Source organism: Calidris pugnax, unplaced genomic scaffold, assembly GCF_001431845.1.
Source record: "Calidris pugnax isolate Ruff unplaced genomic scaffold, ASM143184v1 scaffold41, whole genome shotgun sequence".
NCBI classification, from domain to species: domain Eukaryota; kingdom Metazoa; phylum Chordata; class Aves; order Charadriiformes; family Scolopacidae; genus Calidris; species Calidris pugnax.
In genome coordinates, this window is record NW_015094509.1 from 11,890,274 (window position 1) to 11,911,931 (window position 21,658).

Here is a 21,658-nt window from a genome sequence, read left to right on the forward strand (position 1 = left end):
TTTTAGAAATGGGAGCCATATTTTATGAGATGCCTGCTCTTGGGGTGCTCTAGATTTTGGAACCCAGAAACAAATATAGACATAAAAAAGCTGTCACTTTAGAACTGTTTTGTGTATTAAAACAGTATTTATCTGATTTTTACCTGTTTTCCTCTGGAATAGTACCACTGATCTTCAGTGCTGCAGAGAATATACAGAATTTGTTTGGAAAACCACAGTCACAATTGTCAAACTCTAGAATAGATATAAAGCTGAGTAAAAATCGTGTTCTGCATTCTACAGCCCTAGGTCTTTCTGTGAGGGCTGATGACTGGTAGGAGCATAAATTCTGCCCTGATTTGCATTATTAGTAGCATCTTCCATGATAAGTTCACATGGGACAGTGGCACATGGGGCTGAAACATCCGAGGTGGTTCTGAACACTCTACAATGGGCACCAAATAGTACATACCTGTATTGCTAGGTTGTTTTTCCAAACTGATTCTGTTTGTCAAATAGCTCTATGTACTGAAGTGGTAGAAGTGGAGGGGTACCAGAGTAACAAGTCAGTGTAGCTTCCAGGATTTGCATTCTGTGCTATGTGTGGCACACTACTGTCCTCTATAGACATCCCTATATCATTACAAACACTTAGCTCATTTTCAAGGCATAGCAGTCAGGAGATCTGGAAGGAGGTGCCATAACACTATACTCAGCCCTGGATGTTGAGATATATTGTATCTGTGACCATGATCTACTAGAGATGTAGCCTGACAATCTACCTAAGGAAGCTTCAAGTTTCTTGAAGCCTTACAAGAATGGGATTTACCCTCTGCACGGGACTGTGATTTATTTCATCTGAGAATTCTTTAAATGTTCTGTTTGCACAGAAAACAGTAAGGTAATACTAATACAGCGTAGTGCCTGGCTGCAGTTGGCAATCTGCAGAGGGAAGCAAGGAGAAATATGGGCAGCTCATATTGCTGTTGCCCTGTTTTCATTGCCTTTTCATACAAAGATTTTTCTGCTATAGTCTTGTTTCAGAAGCTTGTTCTGTTTTTTAAGTTCAGTTTGTCTGTTAAGAATTTAATGTAACCAGTCACATGGAAATAGCCATGGCAGTATTATAGCTAAGAAAATCTGTGAGAAAAAATAGATACTGATTACATAAATACCTTAAGTGAAGAACTAAGACTGTGAGCAAATTGTACATAAAAACGTAAGTAGAGAATAAAAATTATTCCAAGGAGCAGAAGAAGTAACAGTAATACTGTATCATGTGGAGCATTATTATGCAAGAAATATGCATGAATAGAGATGAGATTAGCAAATTTGTTGGAGGGCAATTTAAGGTCACTAAATAAAGGGGTAAAATAGTTCTTGTGTTTCAGGCTTTTCAATAGAAGATGTTAATAAAGTTCCTGTTCCTGAATATCATAAATCAACACATTTTCTTAATAGTGCCTGTAATCTCTAAGTTTTGAGGCAATTTGCAAAACTCTTGTTCAGTATATTACAAAGAGTCAATTGTATTTATGCAAGGATTTTAAAGGGTTGGAAGGTTAAAACTGCAGAATCATAGGTAAGCATAACATCAAAATTCAAGCCATGTCTTGAGTGTGTGTGCCCTTCCTTTAGCCAACATCAGCACCCTGTCAGAGAACACTGCATCCTCAGGACACCACGAAATCAAAGAGCATGTGGAATAGTTATTTTTTTCCTATCTAATATTATTATGCATTTCTACTTTCAGCACCCCTGCCTCAGAGCTGTAATAGATGGCATATGAAAGAAAGCGAATAAAGCTCTAGCCATCTAATCATGTTTCCTTGATCAGTGAAGAAAAATAAAGCACAGCATGCAAATATTTTTACATAGTTTTGCACTTTTATATGTGATACCTTAAAAAAAGAGGTTAATAAGTATTAGGCTATCGGTGGGAATGTCCTGTGCTGATAGAGATAAGGTTAGGCAATTACTGTTTTTCTTAAAAAGGAGTTACTTTCACCTGCTATCATCAGTAGTCTCTCTTCAACCCATCAGGGTTCCTTAAAGGAAGAATGCACATAGTTTTTGGTACCAAGGCAGTGATACTCATTTCTGCTCCCTGTCAAATGTTTTTGAACTGTTCAGTCAGTCTCAGTATCCAAAGTTTTGGAAATTGAATGCAGTCTAGCAAACTGTGTCTCTATCCAGAGACAGGTAAAGCAGCAAAGTAGAGCAAAGCAAAGCAACAGTCTTTGAGACAGCAAAGGAAACATTATTGGTTTTCCCCTGTTTTTCCTACTTGGAGCCAGTGGATTTGATGATTATTTTCTGGAAACTATCCTATAATGATTTTGTTATCGTTACCTGTTAAGAAGATTGCAGTGTCATCAAATGTCCAACCATTGCCACAGACCCTTTTGATTTCGAAGCAACAGTTGAAGAACAGAACCATGGGAAAGTGCTGATATATTTTAATATGATTAACCAAAAGGACACAGAATAGTTCAAATGGATTTATACATTTTGGAATGGAATTAAGTAAAAATGTAGTGTCCTTGAAATTATTTGTGGGAAAGGCATATTTCTTTAATACAGTACTAAAGTTTTGGAGGAATCATAACAATGGTGGGTTAAACACGTGAGAAAATACAAAGGTAATGCTTACTTACAAATGGTAAGTCTTTATATATACTGAGTGGCTTTCAATTTGAAGAGAATCATGGCCTGTTTTATCCATGGAACATTTATGTCTCTCTCCTGGGTGGGAGTATTCCTTCACTGTACATAGTAAAAGCCTTTCAGAAATAATTTTACTGTGACTATAATTTGGTAGTTTATCTATTGCCATGGAATCAGTTGAGGTAGTAAACCAGTAGTCAAAAATAATTAAAAAAAAAAAGATAGTTATTTTAAAATAAGTTTGTAGTCAGAATTGAAACTATGATAGACTGAAAATTATAGAAAGGGAGATATGGCTAGAAATGGGGAATGAATGAGGCTGGGAAAGATGAAGTAGTGATAGGACACAGAGAGAGGAGAGCACACTAGTACTTCATATAAATTACATCATGAGTGTTGGATGAAACAAAAATTATGGTTAAAGAAGAAGGCTGGTATAAAATTATCAGCTTGTGAAAAGGAGAGGAGTAGAATGGAGTCATGGACTAGCTTATGATTGCTGAACAGGAAAAATGATTGGGCAGTAAAACAGTTTTCAAAATAATGGATTGCGAAAGGAAATAGGAAAATGTCCCTGATGCGAGTTTCAATTTGCTGTGGTAGGGCTGGGAACAAAGGTACAGAAAAGGATTTTATGACGATGCTATGGGATCTGAAGAGCAATGAAGTGGGTAAAATTCACAAAAAGAGCTATGTTGCATCTATGAGGATTGTTTAACCTGTGAAAAGTGAGAAGTAATGTAGATTGAATACGTGGCATGACTGTTTTCTTGAAAAAAAAGAGTGCATGCTTTCTAGGGACTCTTGCACTTAATAAATGGTGTATTTAAAGCAGATAGTCTTGAAATGTATTTACTTCCTTATTTGCTTTCATCTTTTCCTATACACCTCGAAAGACAGTATTCCTAGCTTGTACCTAAGTAACAAAGAATTGGATTCAAGAGGGAAAAGGGGACTCTGTGGTTGGGAATTGCAGTCCCAGTGTGATTAGGGCACAGATATAGTCAAATATTGCGCTTCAGTGTCCTAGCTCAACTGCATGAAGTCAGGGAATAATTGTAATTTACGATGGATCTCAAATAGTGAGGTGACCTGAAAATGTCTGAAAAACCACGCACCTTTTTGTACTTAACACTTTACTGCATTTTCATGTTTTGGAAGCCATTCCTGTAGTCTTAACTATGTGATCTCCTGGAAAATCTGATTCTGTAGGTGGTGAAACTTTTTGATATCACTAGGTGAGAATAGATTTAGAATAGGGAGATATCTGATTTAGGATAGCTCATCTATCCTTTATTGACAATAGAAGGTGTATCTATCTATGCTGTTAGGTACCTTTTCTGAAGTAGTATTGATGTTTGACTACTTTAATCATCTAACTTATTAGTGAGATTTACTATCTTTTCAGGATTTATGATATTTCAAATCCTATGTGTAACTATAGGGCACTAATATTTTGAAATGTTACTGTATGAAATTATAATATGAACTTTATTGAGAGAAACAAAATGATAAAAGCTCTCTGAATTCCTCATTTACTTTATCTATTGAGGCTTGGGAAAAAGTAATGCAGTCTGCATGGTTTCGTTTGATTTATAGAGTTCATGCTACTGAGAATATTTATATTGTTTTCTACTTTCTTCTCTATTATTCTTATCTTTGGGTAGGAATAACCTACATTTTCCATATTCTTCCTGTCTTTAGCTAGTGTATATTATATATAGCATATATTATGTAATTGCAAAATTAAATGTATTGCTTCTGTCTTTCCTGTATTTTCTGTATCCTAGTTAGCCCTCTGCTTACATTTTTGAGGAAAAATGTCAGCATCTTTCCTGTATACGGCTATGATTCTGTGTGTATGGATTTACACTTTAAGATAAAGAACTTGCCTTTAAGTAGAAGGGAATTACCTCACTAAAAAAATTTCAGATGTGTGGAGCAGCACCTGTATCAACAGGAAGGATAACTGGAAGATGTGGCTTACTGCTATTAAAGATGATTAAGAAAAGTGACATTATTCACACCGCAATGTAGTCAGATAGCCTTTCACTCTAAATCTTCTAACAAATATTTCTGCTCTTAACTATTCTGCTATCTACTCTTCCTCTTTTCTCTGTGTCCTTGGCATTGCACAGTTTGAATGATGTCAGGGAATAACTTTCCTGAGAGTTAGATGCATTATTTCATTCTTGAGGTCTAATCGCATCCAGACTAATGACATATATTTATGGAACGTACAGAGTCCATGGAACATTTCTATCATAAAGTCTCCATATTTTAACATAAGGCCTATTTGATTGTGCTATTGCACATCTTATTTTGTGAAGAGTGTACAGAAATAAGGCTTTTCAACTCTGGAATTCACAGAAATTTCTGAGACCACGTATGCAGTGAAAGGTCTTTGTTTTTAAGGGGAAATGAAAATTGAAATTAAAAAAGTTTTGAGGGAAAACAAAAAGAAAAGAGTAATTAACTTACACCTCTTTGTCCTATGCCGCTTTCAGAATTTTAGATGGGAATGTTTGCTGTGTAAGGTTTCAAGCATGTTTTTTTGAATGCTAAGTTCCTAAATACTTCTCTTTAATAAGTGACATTACTTACAGTGAAAAGTTTAGTATCAAAGCATGATAAAGTAGATCACACCTCCTTTGTTGTATTCAGACTTCCAGTACAATACCTGGTTTTCATTTACTTTATAAGTTTATTCATTGAGAATCTAATTTGTTTCTAAATCTCTGTATAAAACCCTTATAAATACCACTCTTGTACGTCAAGATGAACAATTGATCCAAATAAATGCTAGTTCCACAACAAAGCAATAACTATGCAAATGAAGACTGCCTATTGACATGATGTAAATTTAATAGAATTTTGTTCTCAGATTTTAATGTTTTTCTATCAACAGAAATCTATTTTAGTGGATTACAAGCTACAGGGCCAGAGAATTTTCTAACTATTGTTTGGAATTTATGGCATGGCTTCTTAATCAGAAGGAGATTGATTCACGAAAGTGCTATTGTGTCTAAATTAATCAGTCTATTAGTGCTTTCTTCTTATCGGCATTAATTGAAAGAAGTTGGTGTATTACCATGCCCCAATTTCTACTAATTCATTAATATTTGCAACAATTCATACAAAAATATTACAAGCCATTTATCTCAAGAGATGAGATATCATCTGAACAGATATCCACAGACACAAGATACCTCTTTTATTTTCCTCTCCAGCTTCTATCAGAATTATTCTTGGAGTATATTTAATCAGATCAAACTTAAACCTGAAAAATATTTGTAATTAAAAAAATATTTTTGTCACTTTGATGTGTAAATATTTTTTTAGTAACACAGACTTTGCATGATGACTTATAAAAGTGCAATTTTAAAACTCATTGGTTCATGTGACTGATATGCGGCCAAATAGTGGTCATTTGGTTCTAAAATCTTCGAAGGGAGCTTCCCTCGTATTCAGTTCCATCCCTGCTGGGCCCCACTGGCACTACTGGAACGCCTTGCATTACCATACCAGACATATTCCTAATTTGGAAATAATGCGATTTCAAGATCCTTTGAACATTTCTTGGGAAAGATTTACCTTAATGATACATTTCTTAAAGCTATGCATTCTTACAGATATTGAAAATAATAACTGAATTATAAAAGGATCATCATAGAGACTTTTTAACGACTTTTTGCCATGGTAAAAGTGCTTGCTTCAGGGCTACAGTTACACAATAGAAAACATTTTCAGAACAATTCAAGTACTTTAGCTGGGTTTTTGGTGGTGGTAATAATGATTTATTAATTTAACAGTTATAGGAATTATAGCTGCACTATATTAATAGAAGCTATAATACACCAAGGAGAAATAGATCTTTGTATGTACTTATTTGTATTTAATCCTATGGATTCATTGTACTTGCCCAGATAAAAAGATATTTATTTATTACTTTTATTTACCATGTAAATACATAGCATCCTTTGTCAAAACTGCAAGCTGTTAGGCTTTCATATTACCTATCTCATATGTAGCACGTCATTCTGTAAGCAAACTTAATAGCCTAAAAATGCATTCTAAATATATATGTTACAAACTGCTTGTGTTTACAACAAAGTTTTCGTACAGTCTTGGCATTTGATAGTAGAAGAAAATTATAATCTGCCAGCTATAGAATAAAATTATTTAACTGTGGTTAAACACAGTGGTTATTTAGTAATTTAGTTATTTAGTGTTGCCTTTCATTTAATTTTATTGATTTATATTGTTTATTCTAATTTTGTATTTTTTGATGGTATCTAGATCTTTTCTGTAAAATGTGGATAAAATTATAGCATATTTTTGTGGTGTATGAATTTTTCTGAAATTCTTAACCTAGCATATGCAGTGCTAATGAATTATAAGTGATGTTTTGAGACTCATTAACAAACTGCAAGCTGAAATTAGATCAGGGTTTATAGATATATTTTTTTATTATGAATTCTGATGATTTTTGGAAGAATGCATTTGTTTTGCTAATGATGGTAGCTTCATAGTTCTTTGTAATTATTGTTACTTTTCAAGATGAATTCCTCACATTCTTTTGCTACAAAGAGATTTTCAGTACAGAGAACAGCACTGTCCCTCAGATGTTCTCCATGTCTGAAATGTCAGTGTGTTTTTCGATGTGAAGTAAAGTAAGTAATGAGACAGTGGCTTTGGCATTTAACTTGCATGCAGTTGCAGTAGCTTAGGCTTCTGTGAGATGAGAGCTGAATTGACCATGAGAGTTAATAGCTGTACATTCTCTTTTCTCATGTTCTGTATTCGTCTTGATAATCCTGCCTTTGGCAGAGTGGTACAATAATGCAGTCCTTTCCAGAGTGTGTTATGTGGATTCTGAAATTACTGAGTTTGTATATGCTTTTGAAAAAAATTGGCTTCATTTTGTTTTCTGTTTTGGATATGTGAAGTTTGGTTCAGCATAATTTACAACAATTTAATAATTGAGCAATCTAATAAAACACTTCACAGTCGTCGTGTTAATCTAATGTTCGCTACTTGAAAGAGAAAAATAATACTTGCATTCAAGCAGATAATGTTCCAGAAAGTTGAACAGTCATGATCAAAAGTATTTATGCTAGTTAACATACCTTTTACTATCCAGCTTTTTCTTCAGCTTCCTTGCAAGGATTGACTTTGCTGTCAATTATAACTTTTGTTATTTCCTCAGATCCTATACTAACCCTGTCTTTACTGTTCTTTTTCAACAACAGTAGTTTAACGACTTCTTCCTCAGCTTTCTTTTTCCTTCTGGTGTCTGTGTTATTTTCTTTCCCCATTTACTAACTCTACTCTGCAGACTTCTCTCTAAAACAATTTTGGCCCTTTCCCTCAGTGTCAGTTTTAACCTTCTGAATACATCCTCTCACGCCCATCTCCTTTGTCTATGTCTGTCCATTACACGATGTGATCACAGAAGAAGCGGAATCATCAAGGAGAAGAAACTCAGGTCTGTCTCTTCTACTGCTTTTCTCTGTGTTACTTTTTTTCATTTTACCTTTCCTATAGATTATATCACAGCTCACCTCACATACTTTTCACTCTCTTCCCCCTTAATATATTTAAATATTGGTAAACTGTAAGAATTCAAGTTTAAGATGCTTATGTAATTTTTATTACCTATAAATTACGTACTCTACAAAAAGTGTTAAAAGGTAACTGATGACACATCTGCTATACCTTAAGACTTTAAACTGATTCAATTTCTATTGTATCAGTGTTTATATCCCATGTCCATTTTCTGTAAATTAGCCTGTAAGATTCCAAAAAGCACATGAAAACAATCTATAATTTGTTTTACCTTTGCATTGGAAAATAGCTACAAGAATTACAGACTCTGATATTACATCTCTGATATAACTAGTTATTTTTTCCCCCTGGGGAGGATATAATTTGAGAATTGAATAATTTTAGTAAGTTAAATTTCATGCGCTAAAATGTCAAACTTTAAGTTCAGTGAATAAAAACTATTTTGATTAGAAGTAGAGTTGTTAGTGATCAAAAGCTAAGCTCTCATGCCAAAAAGTTTAAAACATAAGGCTATGATAACAAGAGAGAACGAGAAGTCAAAACATTGAAGGAGCTCTAACTTAGCTGTATTGTTCCTGGCTTTTTTTCATATTGTGCATTACTTGTGGTTTTATCTTGCATATGGAATTTTAATCTGCTGTTTTATTGAATTTTCCATGTAATTTATATTACTGGCAGAGACCTAATGTCTAGCAAGGCATCGTGGCTCTGAAAATGCAGTAGTTGTTCACACTTCCCTGTTTGTTCAGTTCTGATATGTCAGAAAAACAATTAAATTCCCCATATTTAAGTTAATTAAATTCACCTATAAAATTTAAATTCTGCAATTATTGCGTTGAAGTGCTAATTAATTTCCTATGCCTCTGCTATTTTGCCAATAAATTAGAGAAGACACTTGGGTGTCATTTGGCTTCTAAATCTGAAGCGGGTTTTGGATGCATTGATCGATCTATTAAATCATGATATTTTGTCAAACATTTTTGTCTTTCCTCTCCTGTGGCTGGCTCCTTCAGAACTCAGTTTTACCTTTGATGCTGTTCCTGTCCTAATCCCCTTGAGTCAGAGATTAGGTTTATGGAGTCTTGCAGATTTTACTTCCTGTGGTTTTCATAGTAAACAAATTTCAGGGTAGAAATCACTTAAATTACAGGGGAAAAAAGGTTGAATATGGATAGAGAGAACAACTGGTAGTGTGATCTGAATTCCATCTTCTGTAAATCACCACTATTAGAAATTAATAAATTACGCTGTAGAAAGGCTGAATTTACTCACCTTGGTCTTAAGATCCATTCCGAGTTCCTGTGCAGTGATTCTGAATCTCTTCCATTACAAAAATGAAATTAGAGGATTGGGTGACCTGTTTCCTGTTTGTTCATAATTTTAAAAAAGGGAACCTTGTGGAACTTTTTATTCAATTTATTGATCAATCAGTATTAATTTATTGATCAGTATTTTGAATCAAGACATTGAATCAGCCCATTTGATTCTTGAGGGTGGAAGAAATCAAACCATGAAATGATGTCTAGTGGATCAGAAAAACACGTATTTTCATGACCTGTGTTTCTTGAACATATGTGAGACAGCAGCACCTGTGTATTATTAACTTTTTTGGACTTTCTAACTCAGATGTGCTTTTGCAAAACACTGTTAAGCTCACCAACTGTGTTAAGTAAATGTATTAGGCACTGATAAATCTAACTGTCTAGCACAGAAATGCAAAGGCATGATTAGCAGTGCAGTTGCAAAAGTTATTCTTACTGCCCTTAAACTCAGGAGCAACTTGTTTTGTACATAGAGACATATTTTCAGATGTATGTTTTCAAATGGGTACTTTACATGTCCTTAATGACAAAATACCTTTCACATTTCAGTCCAAGGCACTTTGAGCAACTGTGCGCCCAGCTAAATGCAAGGGTGGCATTTCAAAGGTATACCTTTAGAAAGAGATGTTTTCCCATTGTTTTAGAATTTGCTTTAAAAAGTGTGGAACTAGGATTATCCGTCTAAGGTTTCATTAGGAAATGCTTTTTAAAGTACTTACCGTGCTACCAAACATGGACATGAATTTAAGGATTAGCTATTGATCTTAGGTGTAATTAGACCAAGAGGTGGTGTGAAAGCTAGATATCTGAATATATGAATATAGTATTGAAAGACAAATATTGCCATTTCCTCTCTCTGGACATTATAATCTTTAATTGCAAAAATGAGAAAATTTTATTCCCTGAAAAAATCTGGACTTTTTTTTAATTGAAGAGTCCTCTGAGAGTGCACACAAAGCTTATGCTGTATATTTCAAGCACAAAAGCAAGTTCAGAAAGCTAACAAGCAGTAATGTTTTATATGAATTTTGTTATCTGGCAGCAGTACAGTTTGATAGCATTCTTAATGACTAAACCTTGCTTTACTTGGGTGAAGGAGGAGCTTTGTGATGCAGATTTTTCACAATTTGATTCTAAAATCATATTTTGGAAATAATTTAATATGTTTCGTAGGATTTAAGTATTGTGAAAACTGCTAAGGAGACACATGCCTGGTCACCTCCCTATATACCCAGTATGAGCAATGGAAGTAAGCCCCTGCCTGCCAAAGAACCTCAGTGATGAAGCAGACATTTTTCTTTTCATCAGTAAGATGGTTCAGACCAACCACTTACCATTGCACCAACAATTATTTGCAGTTTCAAGGAATACTTTCTGAGGTCTTCAAACATATCAGATACAGAAAATATTCTTCAGCCTTCAGTAAAATTAATCTAGGCCTAGATGTGAGCTGACTCAAGTAAAGATACCCAAAAATTGATCACCAAAACTATGGAAAAGCTGATCCAGGACAGTTCAACAGCAATCAGTGTACATGTAGCAGAAATAGTGCTGGCTAATTAATTCTAAGTTTATTCCAGGATGAGAAGGGATGGAGTAGTGATGCCCAGGCATTGCTGCTTTCTAAGTTAGAAGATGGAGTAGTGGGGATAGCTCCATTTCCAAAGGGCAGAGAAATAAAGATCAGAGCTCTTTTCTGCAACATCTGGAGCAAAACTCTCATGTTAAGAGGCTTGATTAGATGTTTTTTGAGAATGAGATTCAAATAGACAAGGACTTTGAAATATGGGGTTTTTTCTGTTTTGTCATTTTTATGGTAAATGATGTTTCTTTGTAATAACATGATTGCTAGGAGTGAAGCCTACCAAAACTGAAAAACCCTATTAAAAATGGGTGACCAAACTGGAATATCTCACAGCCCTGGACAGTGGAGGGCCAAACAGTAGAATGGTCTGGCAAATGAACCATTGAAGAAAACAAGGGCAAAATATTTGTATGATTGAGAGAGTTTAAGAGATCAACTGCAGTAGAAGAAAAGGAGCACAGTTATTTGGATTTGTTATTTGGATTTGATTATCTTAAAGTATCATGAGAGGTTTTTCCAGCCTTATGAGAGTTAATCTGTTGTGATATGCTTGCCCTTCAAAGAAACAGAACATGACACCGCTCTGTTTTTCAGTTATTGCCATAGTCAGTATTCAGTGACACACTTTCCTTTAAAGACCAGCATAGTGCTTTGTTTTCTGGGTGGAATTTGTAACATTTTAGCACAAATATGATTAAATGACTTGTGCATCTCTGAAGGCTTCTGTGATATTTAGTTTGACAGGTGTGTTTAAAATCTGATGCCTTAGACTGTGACTGAGACATTTAAAGAGCCTAACTCTATTTGGTCAACAAAAACAAAAGGGATCAGTAATAACATGTATCATACTGAATGGCTGGGTGGTTCTTTGTCCTTATTTTTCATTTTGATTAGAATTAAAACTGGAAAGCAAAGGCCTTGAAATCCAACCCCCAAAATAGCCAAATATACTCAACCATGTAAATAAAAGTCAATCTTCAGTCTGCTGAAAGAAAAATAGTAAAAATATCAGATTATGTAATTATAAATAAGAGCATAATTGTGCAGAAGACAGAATAGCATTATGCATGTAAGTTTTAGCAGCAAAGGTTTGCTAGTTTAATTAGTAATTCTCCCGAGTCTTACGTGCAGGTGCATATGCTGCTGTTGGTTTTGTGTTCTTTGGTTAAATCTTTGACCATATTTCTGATTATTCAGATGCTAATGAAGATGTCTTGCATTCTTAGGATGGCTGAAGAATCTCTATTAATAGCCGTTTGCTTTTCTGGAAGGAGAGACATAGTTATCATCAAGTGTTTGTGCCTATGTTCTGAAGTGGCTATATCAGAATGTCAAATATTCTGTGGTTATACTGTGGAGTATAACAGTGGTGGGAACTGTGAGGAGCTTGCATGCTTGGCAAATAGGATTGGAGAGTTTTAACAATAAGACTGCCCAGGCTTTCATGAAGACAATGCAGAGTTTATAGCATGGCTGATCTGAATGGATTTTTATAAGTACAGAATGCAAGGGCCCACTAGACCCCTCAGAAATTTTTCTTTTACATTTTCAAAATCCTATTACGTATCGCTTATATAGGGAAGATGTGCCAAAATTCTTTGGAGAAGCAAAATGGGGTGTTTTAGCCAATATTCATCTTACTGCTTCTTTCTTTCTTCCTTTTTTCATGTAGGCATTCCGTATTTTTCAAATACTTTTGAAAATAAAATATACTAATACATACACCTTTGTTTGAGGCAGCAAGGACAAACATCACAGAGTATCCTGCAAAAATCACATTTGAAAGGGATCCAGACACCATAAAAAAGGCCAGTCATAGGCTGAATCATTACTTTAATAAACATGCAATCTAGAACTTCTCAGCTTGCTTCAAAAGTCTTTTACCAGCTGCACTGATCTATCCCTAGTGATGAAGACCTGAGCTGACCCTGTCAATTTAGGAACCCGTGATTCTAGAGATTCTTTAGCTTTCTAGCTTAGATCACTACATCATCTTATTCAATTCTTTTACTAAGCAGTGCCATCTATTCTGCAAATAATCCGAAGTAACATTGTTAACATGTTTTAAGCATTGTGATAAAAATTTGTTTAATTGGTGAGAAATGTCCCCCGGGTTTCAGTCTTTGTTTAGTGTGTCAAGTTTGAAGCCAAGAAGAAAAAAAAGCCCAACAAAACCATCAAGCAACTCTCAAATAGAAAACAGGAATGCAAAGGTATGCTCCCCCACGGGGAAGCTGGCTAACTGAAATTGTCTTCATTCTAGCATTCCCTTTAAAGGACAGTAATTGACACTTCAATATCATTTAAAAAATAATTCAAAACCACTTAAACAGCCTTCTATTTTTTTTCTGGTTCCACATTTCTGTAGGTGTCAGCCATATTCTTTTCATTCAGGCTGTGATGTGGATCACAGACTTCTTGGAAAGGCCTTGCTTGCTGCAACAATAACTTTTTTTGTATTTGCCAAACATTGCACATAAAGCCCTGAAGTGAAGTTCAGTAGCCATTTATATCACACATCACCTGATATTTTGCTAGACCTGTAGCAGGTAGGCAGTTATATTTTTCACACTGTAGACAGCCAGAATGACGAAATTTAGAACTAATTTCTTAGAGGTAGAATTGGAATGGAATGGCTTTGAAAATGGGAGGAAATGTAATCCTTTGAGTGCAAGACATTTAACTGACAAGTTTTGATGTTCAAATAACTTTGAGATTTTGTTTTAGGAGACCGTCTTGTTTCCTTTGCCTTTTTTGATAAAAATATTGTTTCAGATATTTTTTTCTGTATAAAATTGGTTTCCCTTTGTTCTCACAACTAGCACTTCAGGAGAAATCTCTACTAAGAAATTTGGCTAGCATTTTTAAAATTGCTTATCAAAAGTTAGGGTCTTATGTATACATTAAATTTTTAAAGGAAAATGTTTTAAAAGAAAATGTTATTTAATAATTTGCACTACTCAGACTCAGTTTTCAATAAAGAACTTAAGCTAATTTATCCAGTCTGTAAGTACAATTGCTAGTCATATTGCTGATTGTGTCTACAAATACCAAAAAATAGAAGCATAAAACTTTTTATGTTGTTTTTGTATCTTATGCATAAACTCAGAGTCAAACAAGGAGTTCCACGTCTGTCTGTTGTAGTAAGATGCACATGCTCCAGTGTTGGAGCCTGCAGTTTCTTTCATTCAAAGCAAGGAAATCTAGGTTTATTTTAGGCCCCAGGTCCCTTTCTTCTGCATCCCAGGTGAAAGTAGTATCCTGAACCAACCTGTTGAACTGATGCCTCCACAGCTAAAAATCGTTGCAGGAGAGACAGTTCAAGAACGAACCAGGCTCTAATCTCAAGTTTGGGGAAGTAAGCTGTAAGAAGACGAAGAAACCCTGGGAGGAAGACTATTAAGCCCAGCACCTCCCAGTTGTAACCCTAAGGCTGCAAAGTCAAGCTCCCCTTTATTCTCTTAAGGAAGCCAGCAATTTTTGAGCAATTTTTCAACACTGCCATCAGTATGTATGGCTAGGGAGAAGTCTGCTATCCTGCTTCTTCTGTGGAACTGTTACTCTATTCCAACATGTACAGAGATGGTCATGTTTTGCGCCAAGGGACTTGCTGTCCCTGCTCCATGGGACTCCTTGGGGTGAGGTGGGCAAAGCCAGCTGGGGCACTTCGTCTGTGGGACCTCCAGGTTCCCATCAGAACAACAGAGCTCATTGAGTTAAAGCATTTCCAAAAACTGTACCTGATTGAGGCCATTTTAGATCAGTTTTAATTCTTGTTAAGTCTGCTCCTATCTGAGCGCCTTGATTAGAATTCTTTTCTGTTCATTTTATCTTCCAGCTACGTGTTTGATTGTTGGATACCTATTAGATGTATTAGTACCTCTTACAAAGAGTAGACTCTTACAGGACCAGGGGAACATGGCTATGTCTACTATTTCATGAAATCTCAAGTGGTCATTATAATAGCAATGTCAACTGTGATGGTGGAAGAAGGTTTTGAAAGAAGATCCTTCAGCATTTCTATCTATCCCTGTATTTCATCTCTATATTTCATCAATATACTTCAATATAGCTGTATTCTGATTAAGTGGAAAACATATAGTTGTTTTCTGTAATGTACAGAAACATTGCGTTCATGAAAGCACCGATTTTTTTTCTCCAAATTGTTTAATTCTGAAAAACTTTAGCTCTTAAATTGAGATAATTACACCACAGGATACAGTATATGCTTTTCACTTTGCAAATCAAGTGATGTAGAAAAACATTTACTAAGGTGATGGTATTGAAGAAATCATGTAAATAGAAATACACAAAGATTTTTAGGAGTGACTGGTGACTTTGTCATTTTATATTGTTCAGTGTGAGACATTTTAAAATCATCTTATAGTGATTTAATAGTTTTCAGCAGCTTCAAAATATTAAGGCTCTTTATAGATTTTTTGATTTGAGCACCTAATAACTGAGGGAACCAAAAGCAACATTCTGAACCTGCTCTGAATTCTTTTAACAGGCGATTACTAGCCTATAGCTGCTGTGAAGATCTTTGCTGTTGAGAAGTTAGCATTGTTTTATCTGGTCAATGGACAATACTGATACTGTTCAGTTCTGCTGCTTCTCACCCAAGTGAGATCTTTCTCAATTCAATCTTCTGTTCTTTCTAGTACTCCTTCAGACAGCTCTTACCAATACAACTGAAATCTCAGATTGGAGGGTAGGATCCACCGTGCTTACCTTTCCTGTAAAAATCTGAAGCATTTATTTGTTGTAGAGATTGTTAACAAGTGTCACAGCACTTCAATTACACTTCTAAATTCAAAATCTAATAGAATTTTATGCTTGCTAATACTATGGTATTCTTTTCTATAAGTCAATTTGGAAATATTTTTCTATATAATTTTTAAACATGGTGCAGGAACAAGGGAAAATTGGGTATGTTTTAAGTTTCTCCTGTTTTGACAATGTCTATATTTAAAGACTCATGGTTGAAAAGCCATATGGCTCAGACATATGAATGAATGGACTGCTAGACATCTTAAAAAAGGAATTATCCTATATAATATTAGATTTCTGTATTCAGATCATATTTCAGGCAAAGAAAGGATTTATTTTCACAATATTTATGAAATGTCATCGTTCTGTCTGTGCTCAAAACTCAAGAGTACCTTAATGACTCTTACTTCCCCTTCATCTATTTTGCGTTATATTGAATCAGTGCTATTGCTATCAAATTGCTTTCTGCTTCAGAAAGTAATGAGGCAGTAGAAGACAGTGTTGTATTTGTAGTTTTTATATTAGTAACCATGATTTAAAAACAATTAAAAAATGAAAGCCTTAAAAACAAACACAACTATTTCTCTCTTTCTGCTGTTTTCTAGCAATATCCACGGCCCACATAGGTAATATAGGAGAGGCTACCCAAAGGCCAAACAGACCTTATTTATAAATTGTGTACAATATGGGGCAGGAAAGATTGGGGAATGGGAGAGGTATCAAGAACCCATTTGGTATCCACTGATTTCCAAAAGTGTCAACTTATGATTTGCCAAATCTGTTTCCCATTAATTTGCCTAACAGTTCCACTAGGAGTTGCCAGCAGAACAACCTTGATCCCACACAGAATGAGATGCCACATCCCATCAGTGTGGCACGTTATTGATGGTTTCTGAAGAAACATATTTTTCTTTCTTACACTTCTACCTTGCCCCAGTATGATTTCTCTTTAACTATGACTTCATCTTCTGCTTTGATACTACCTACAAAATAGTATTTCCTTAAAATATACCAACTCTGTCTCCCTCTTCAGTCTGTGTACTATATAGTAGATCATAATTTTGTGAGCAACCTTCAATAACCAATAATTCTGGAAAAATATTTAATTCTATTAATATATGCTATTTTTGGTTTGTAGCTTGGGGGTTGTTGCTCCATATTCAAGGGATTGTTTTAATTGACTTCAATATAATTTTGGCTTACAGTAAGAAACAGAGAGTCTGTGTAAAAGTGAATGTATTTCTAATTACAGTAAATTTCATTTGACTTAAAATTCTTTCACATTAATTACCAAACTTGGATTTCAGAGTGCAGTATTTATGCCAAACTATTTGATAGGAATTCAATGTGTTTTCATTTCTTTGTGACAGAGGAATGCCCTGAGCCATTTACAACCTTTGGTATGCATTCAGAATATTTGTTGGCATCAGTTAGCTGGATTTATGTGCATGAACTGGGTTCTGAGTATTGTTGTTACTGTCTTTTGTTCTTCATAATTTTTTAACTCTCAGACAAGCTACAGTAATATAGTTATTAAAGCTTTTAAGCTCTATAAGCTATGAGATCTGATTAAACCAATGAAGATTTAAAGTAATCACTAAAAAACCACTCTGACACATTCAATTTTTATGCTTGAACCATTTGACTGCATATTGTGTGTGCACTGCATAAAACATACAGCACAAGCAAATTTTTTACTTTTATTTCTGTGTCATCCTATTCAAGGAAACTGTAAAGTAACTATGTCTGACACCTGCCTTGCTCTCTTTTGTGTTGAGTGTGTTAATGATTCTGGAAGTGCACAAAATACCCATGGGTTCCCTCCAGTAAGTCTTCAATAAGTTTGCACAAATGTATACACTAGCATGCAGTGAATATGCCTCTGGATGTAGAGCACCATACTTGGTTGACTAAACTCATCAATTTAAATTAATTTGGTAGTTTTTATTCATTTTTCCTTTTTAATGCATGATTTATATTACTTTTATTATTATTTCTGCATTTTCTCTCTCCCCTTTTTTTGTTTTACATATTGCTTTCATTTGTTTATAGAAGAAAAGAAAGCAGATCCAGAGAATGGGGATACAGGTAGGGTGCCTTATTCAAAATATTTTCATGTTTTTGCCCTTAAGTTCTTTGATCTATTATGTTTAAGTAAATGTGTACCATGGAGTTGGATCACAATGTTGATGTATTTTTGGGATTTCAAATTATACACTAGGAAATGGAAATTAACTTTCCCAAATGTATTTCCTTTGCTTTTTTAAGGAAGTCAGATTAGGGTGAGAAAGGGGAAGAAAGCTAAAGAAGGCTGGCTCTTTGTCAGCCAAGAATTTCCCTGTGCTGATGAAAACCCCACTGAGCTAACCTTCAGGCCATGGGATTTTTAATGTTCGACAGTTGTTCAAAATAGCAAAACTGAGATGTTGCCACAGTGTAATAATCCCAGTTGTGTTTGGTGTTTTTTCATCAGTGTTTTGTAGTTTTTTGTGTTCCTATGGCTGAAGTTTGAGTTCATTGGCTGTTTATGTTGGAGGCACAGCTACTGTCTAGAAGTAAAATTCTGCAAAGAAGTTAAGGCAGATGTATACAAATGAACACACTTTTGCCTAGACAAAATTTGGTTGCATACACTTTGGTACATTATTGCAGTACATTAACTGATATCAGAAGAAGCTTTAATTGTTCTAGTGTCAGTCTCTATAGTCCTGAGAATGTGTTGGGCTATGTTGTAGCTAAGGACTATGAATAACACAAGGGCTCAGTCAGCCTTGTGCTACCAGCATGAAAACTTGTGCTCCTACATTTTTACCACTATTAATAACTATTAATTAGACTCAGATCAGTTCTGATTTGTCTACGCACACTACATAAACACCTCCTGGTTACAGTGGAGTACTTAGTATAGGACCGATGTTTACCCTTGGTTAGGAAAATCATGTTAGAAGCTGAAGCTTCCTAATGCACCCAGACAGTTACTGAACACTCTGGAAGTACTTTCTGCTCCTTCTAAACCCCCAACATAGGTTTCAGATAAGTATAGATTTGCCAGCAGAAGTGGAGATGATGATAACCCTGCATTCCCACCGCTTAGTGCAGCACACATGGACTCTGGGCCATGTGAATGGGAAGTACCCCAACGTGCTCTCAACCTTTTTTACTCCCGTCCAGATCACGGCTGCATCTGGCTTTAGTTACATGGAGATCAGCCTGCGGCAGCCAGTAACCCTGGACACTCTTTCTGCCTGTCAGCTCCATGCATAATACACCCAAAGCTGATCTTCTGCATTGTGAACTTTCCATTGCCCTCAGGATTCCCTCTTTTTGTGTGTAACTGAATTCACTTACTTGTTAAAGCAGTTTCAAAAATTCATAGCAAGTTAGATTTTCTTTTAATAAGCTTTTATGGGAATTGAGTATTTTTTTTCCTAAATTTTCCTGTCTTGTTTTTCTCTAGAGACTAAAATATGCCATCAATTTTTATTATTTTGCTACAGAGGACTCACATGGAGAGTTTATGTGTTACACTTCCCTGTCAACTGCATATTTCAGAGTGCTTGGTTCTGCAAACCAGGAGGCATTGAAAACCTAAGTTTCACTTTGCAAATGATCATAGATAGGAAATAATATTTTCACAAGTAATTGTGAATTTTCTAGTTTATGCTCAGGAGTTGTTATTTCATAACTTCTTGAAATTTCCCGAAATTTGGCAGAATATCTGAGGAAAATTAATGTATGTAATAATTTAATAATTTCAAAATTTGACAGAATTTCCCTTTTGGTGAAAAACATCTCCTTTATTACATTACTGAAGCATGACAAGTGGATTTACAGACTGTTAAGATTTCAGCAAAAGATGATTTCTTTCTTTAAGCAAAAGTTACTGTTTTACTTCAAAACCACTTACGAGTTACTTCTCTCATTGAATAAAGAAAATACCATTTTCCAGTTTAAAGTTTTTGGTTTCAAGAGAGAAAGTATTTCATAAGAGCTCTTACAATTAAATCCTTAAAAAATCATTTCATCTTACTGATAAATTGGCAAGTATTGCTTTGGGGCCTTTAATGGTTGAGGAAAGTTGTGACAGGAAAAACTAGCTATGTTTTATTTTAGGAATTTTCATGTGCTACTATCTTTTTCATTTTGTTTCTCCCTATAAACCACCATTTTTTCTTTTTCATTCATTTTTGTTGATTTTAATTTCTCTTAAAAGTTTTAATGAAGGCTTTATATTTATGTCATTTGTACAGATTAAAGATGGTGAGTTTGAATACAAAAATAAGAAGCCAATAGTACAGTTTATCCTTATTCCCTTTCCTCTTCCTTCACCCCCCCTCCTTCCAGATTTCCCACAAAGTGCTGCAAGATTTACCTGGCAGGTGTCTCTTGTAGTGTGTGTTACTGCCATTACTGCTGTCAAGAAAGAAGGTAGAAAGCTCAGAGGCTTTGCAGGGGCCCCGTGCAAAGCCCGATTTTACTATTTAGATTATGACTTAGAACTAAGGTTTAGAGTTTAAATCAGGTATATATAGTATACTGGAATCAAATATACTCATCTCAGTTCCATAAATAGAAGTCCAGATTTTTCAATATATGTAATATGTAGGAACTTCCATTTATGACTATTGGGATTCTGAAATTTTAATCCTAGACAACTTTTCTGTTAAAATTATGGAAAGTCAGTCAAAATTAAATTCTTTTTAGAATTCAGTGGTCTCTTGATTTATACCTTGTTAAAGTGAAACAGAATCAAGCCTGTGTGTGTATAACTATATTTTGTTTTAAAATCTTTTTTTAATTCTGGGCTGTTGTCTTCCTCTAATTTTTCAATTTCTTACACTTCCACCTCAGCTTTGGTACTTAATTCCTTATGATTTTACATAATAAATTGTGGTGTTACAGTACTGGTTGGCTGAAACCAGCTGCTGCCCAAGTCATATTTAAGAACCCATCCCTAATTGATACTAATCATATATTTGGTCCAAGAAGAATGAATCCTAAAATCATTCTTGAAGTTGTGTGTCATTAGAATGTAATACAGTGATGCCACTGGGTGGCTCTTTAACATTCCTTTATACATCTTTAAATTGTTTTGAGCATACTAAGAGTGTGCTCAAATGGTCAATAGAAGCTCTGCCAGCCTGTGGTTGTTACTTGATTAGTAATTTGGTATAATAATGCTTGTATTGCACTATAAAAAATGAAGAACTCAGGATCTCTACCCAAAAAGGTTGTCTTTGCATTCCTTTTCTTAAACAAAAGACATAGTTTCTCTTCAATATTTTTGAAATAGTAAAATTCTATTCTGTGGAAACATTCCGTTCCATTTACATTTGTTTTTTCCACAAAGTTGGTTTCATTTGAATTGTGTAGGTAATGCAACACTTACTAAGATTCTGCTGAATTACTTACTTATCTGCTATTTTCTTCCTCATGAAATTTTTTTGTATTGCTACAAAATTGTAATTCAGAAACTAAAATCATATACACTGTAATTTAAATAAATAAGATTTCATCTCTTTCTCTTAAAACTCCATGAGCATAACTTTACCCTTGGAATTGAAGATTGCTTGTGTATTTATTTTTTCTTTTTTTTTTTTTTTCCCCTCCCTTTCCAAATCTGTTTCAGCAACTGTACCAGATCCTGACAGACTTTGATATTCGGTTTTATATGTATGAGCTGCTGAAGGTGAGTGGCATTGTATATGGCAGTCTGGATGGGGAGACCAGCAATGAGAGTGGAAGTAGCAGGGCTGTACTACTAACC

The 21,658-nt window shown here is 34.8% G+C and overlaps 1 protein-coding gene across 6 annotated transcripts in view; it reads left to right on the forward strand.

Moving 5' to 3' along the window:
- RIMS2 (regulating synaptic membrane exocytosis 2) overlaps positions 1-21,658 on the forward strand; it is a 457,774-nt gene that overhangs the window by 338,702 nt on the left and 97,414 nt on the right. For 4 of the 6 annotated variants that reach the window (XM_014965515.1, XM_014965517.1, XM_014965516.1 and 1 more), the window contains 3 exons: positions 8,102-8,134; positions 17,262-17,291; positions 17,944-17,979. In XM_014965515.1, coding sequence (XP_014821001.1) covers positions 8,102-8,134; positions 17,262-17,291; positions 17,944-17,979 — 99 coding nt within the window. The remainder of the gene's footprint in view (positions 1-8,101; positions 8,135-17,261; positions 17,292-17,943; positions 17,980-21,658) is intronic. The other 2 variants (XM_014965521.1, XM_014965519.1) reach the window with 1 other exon arrangement.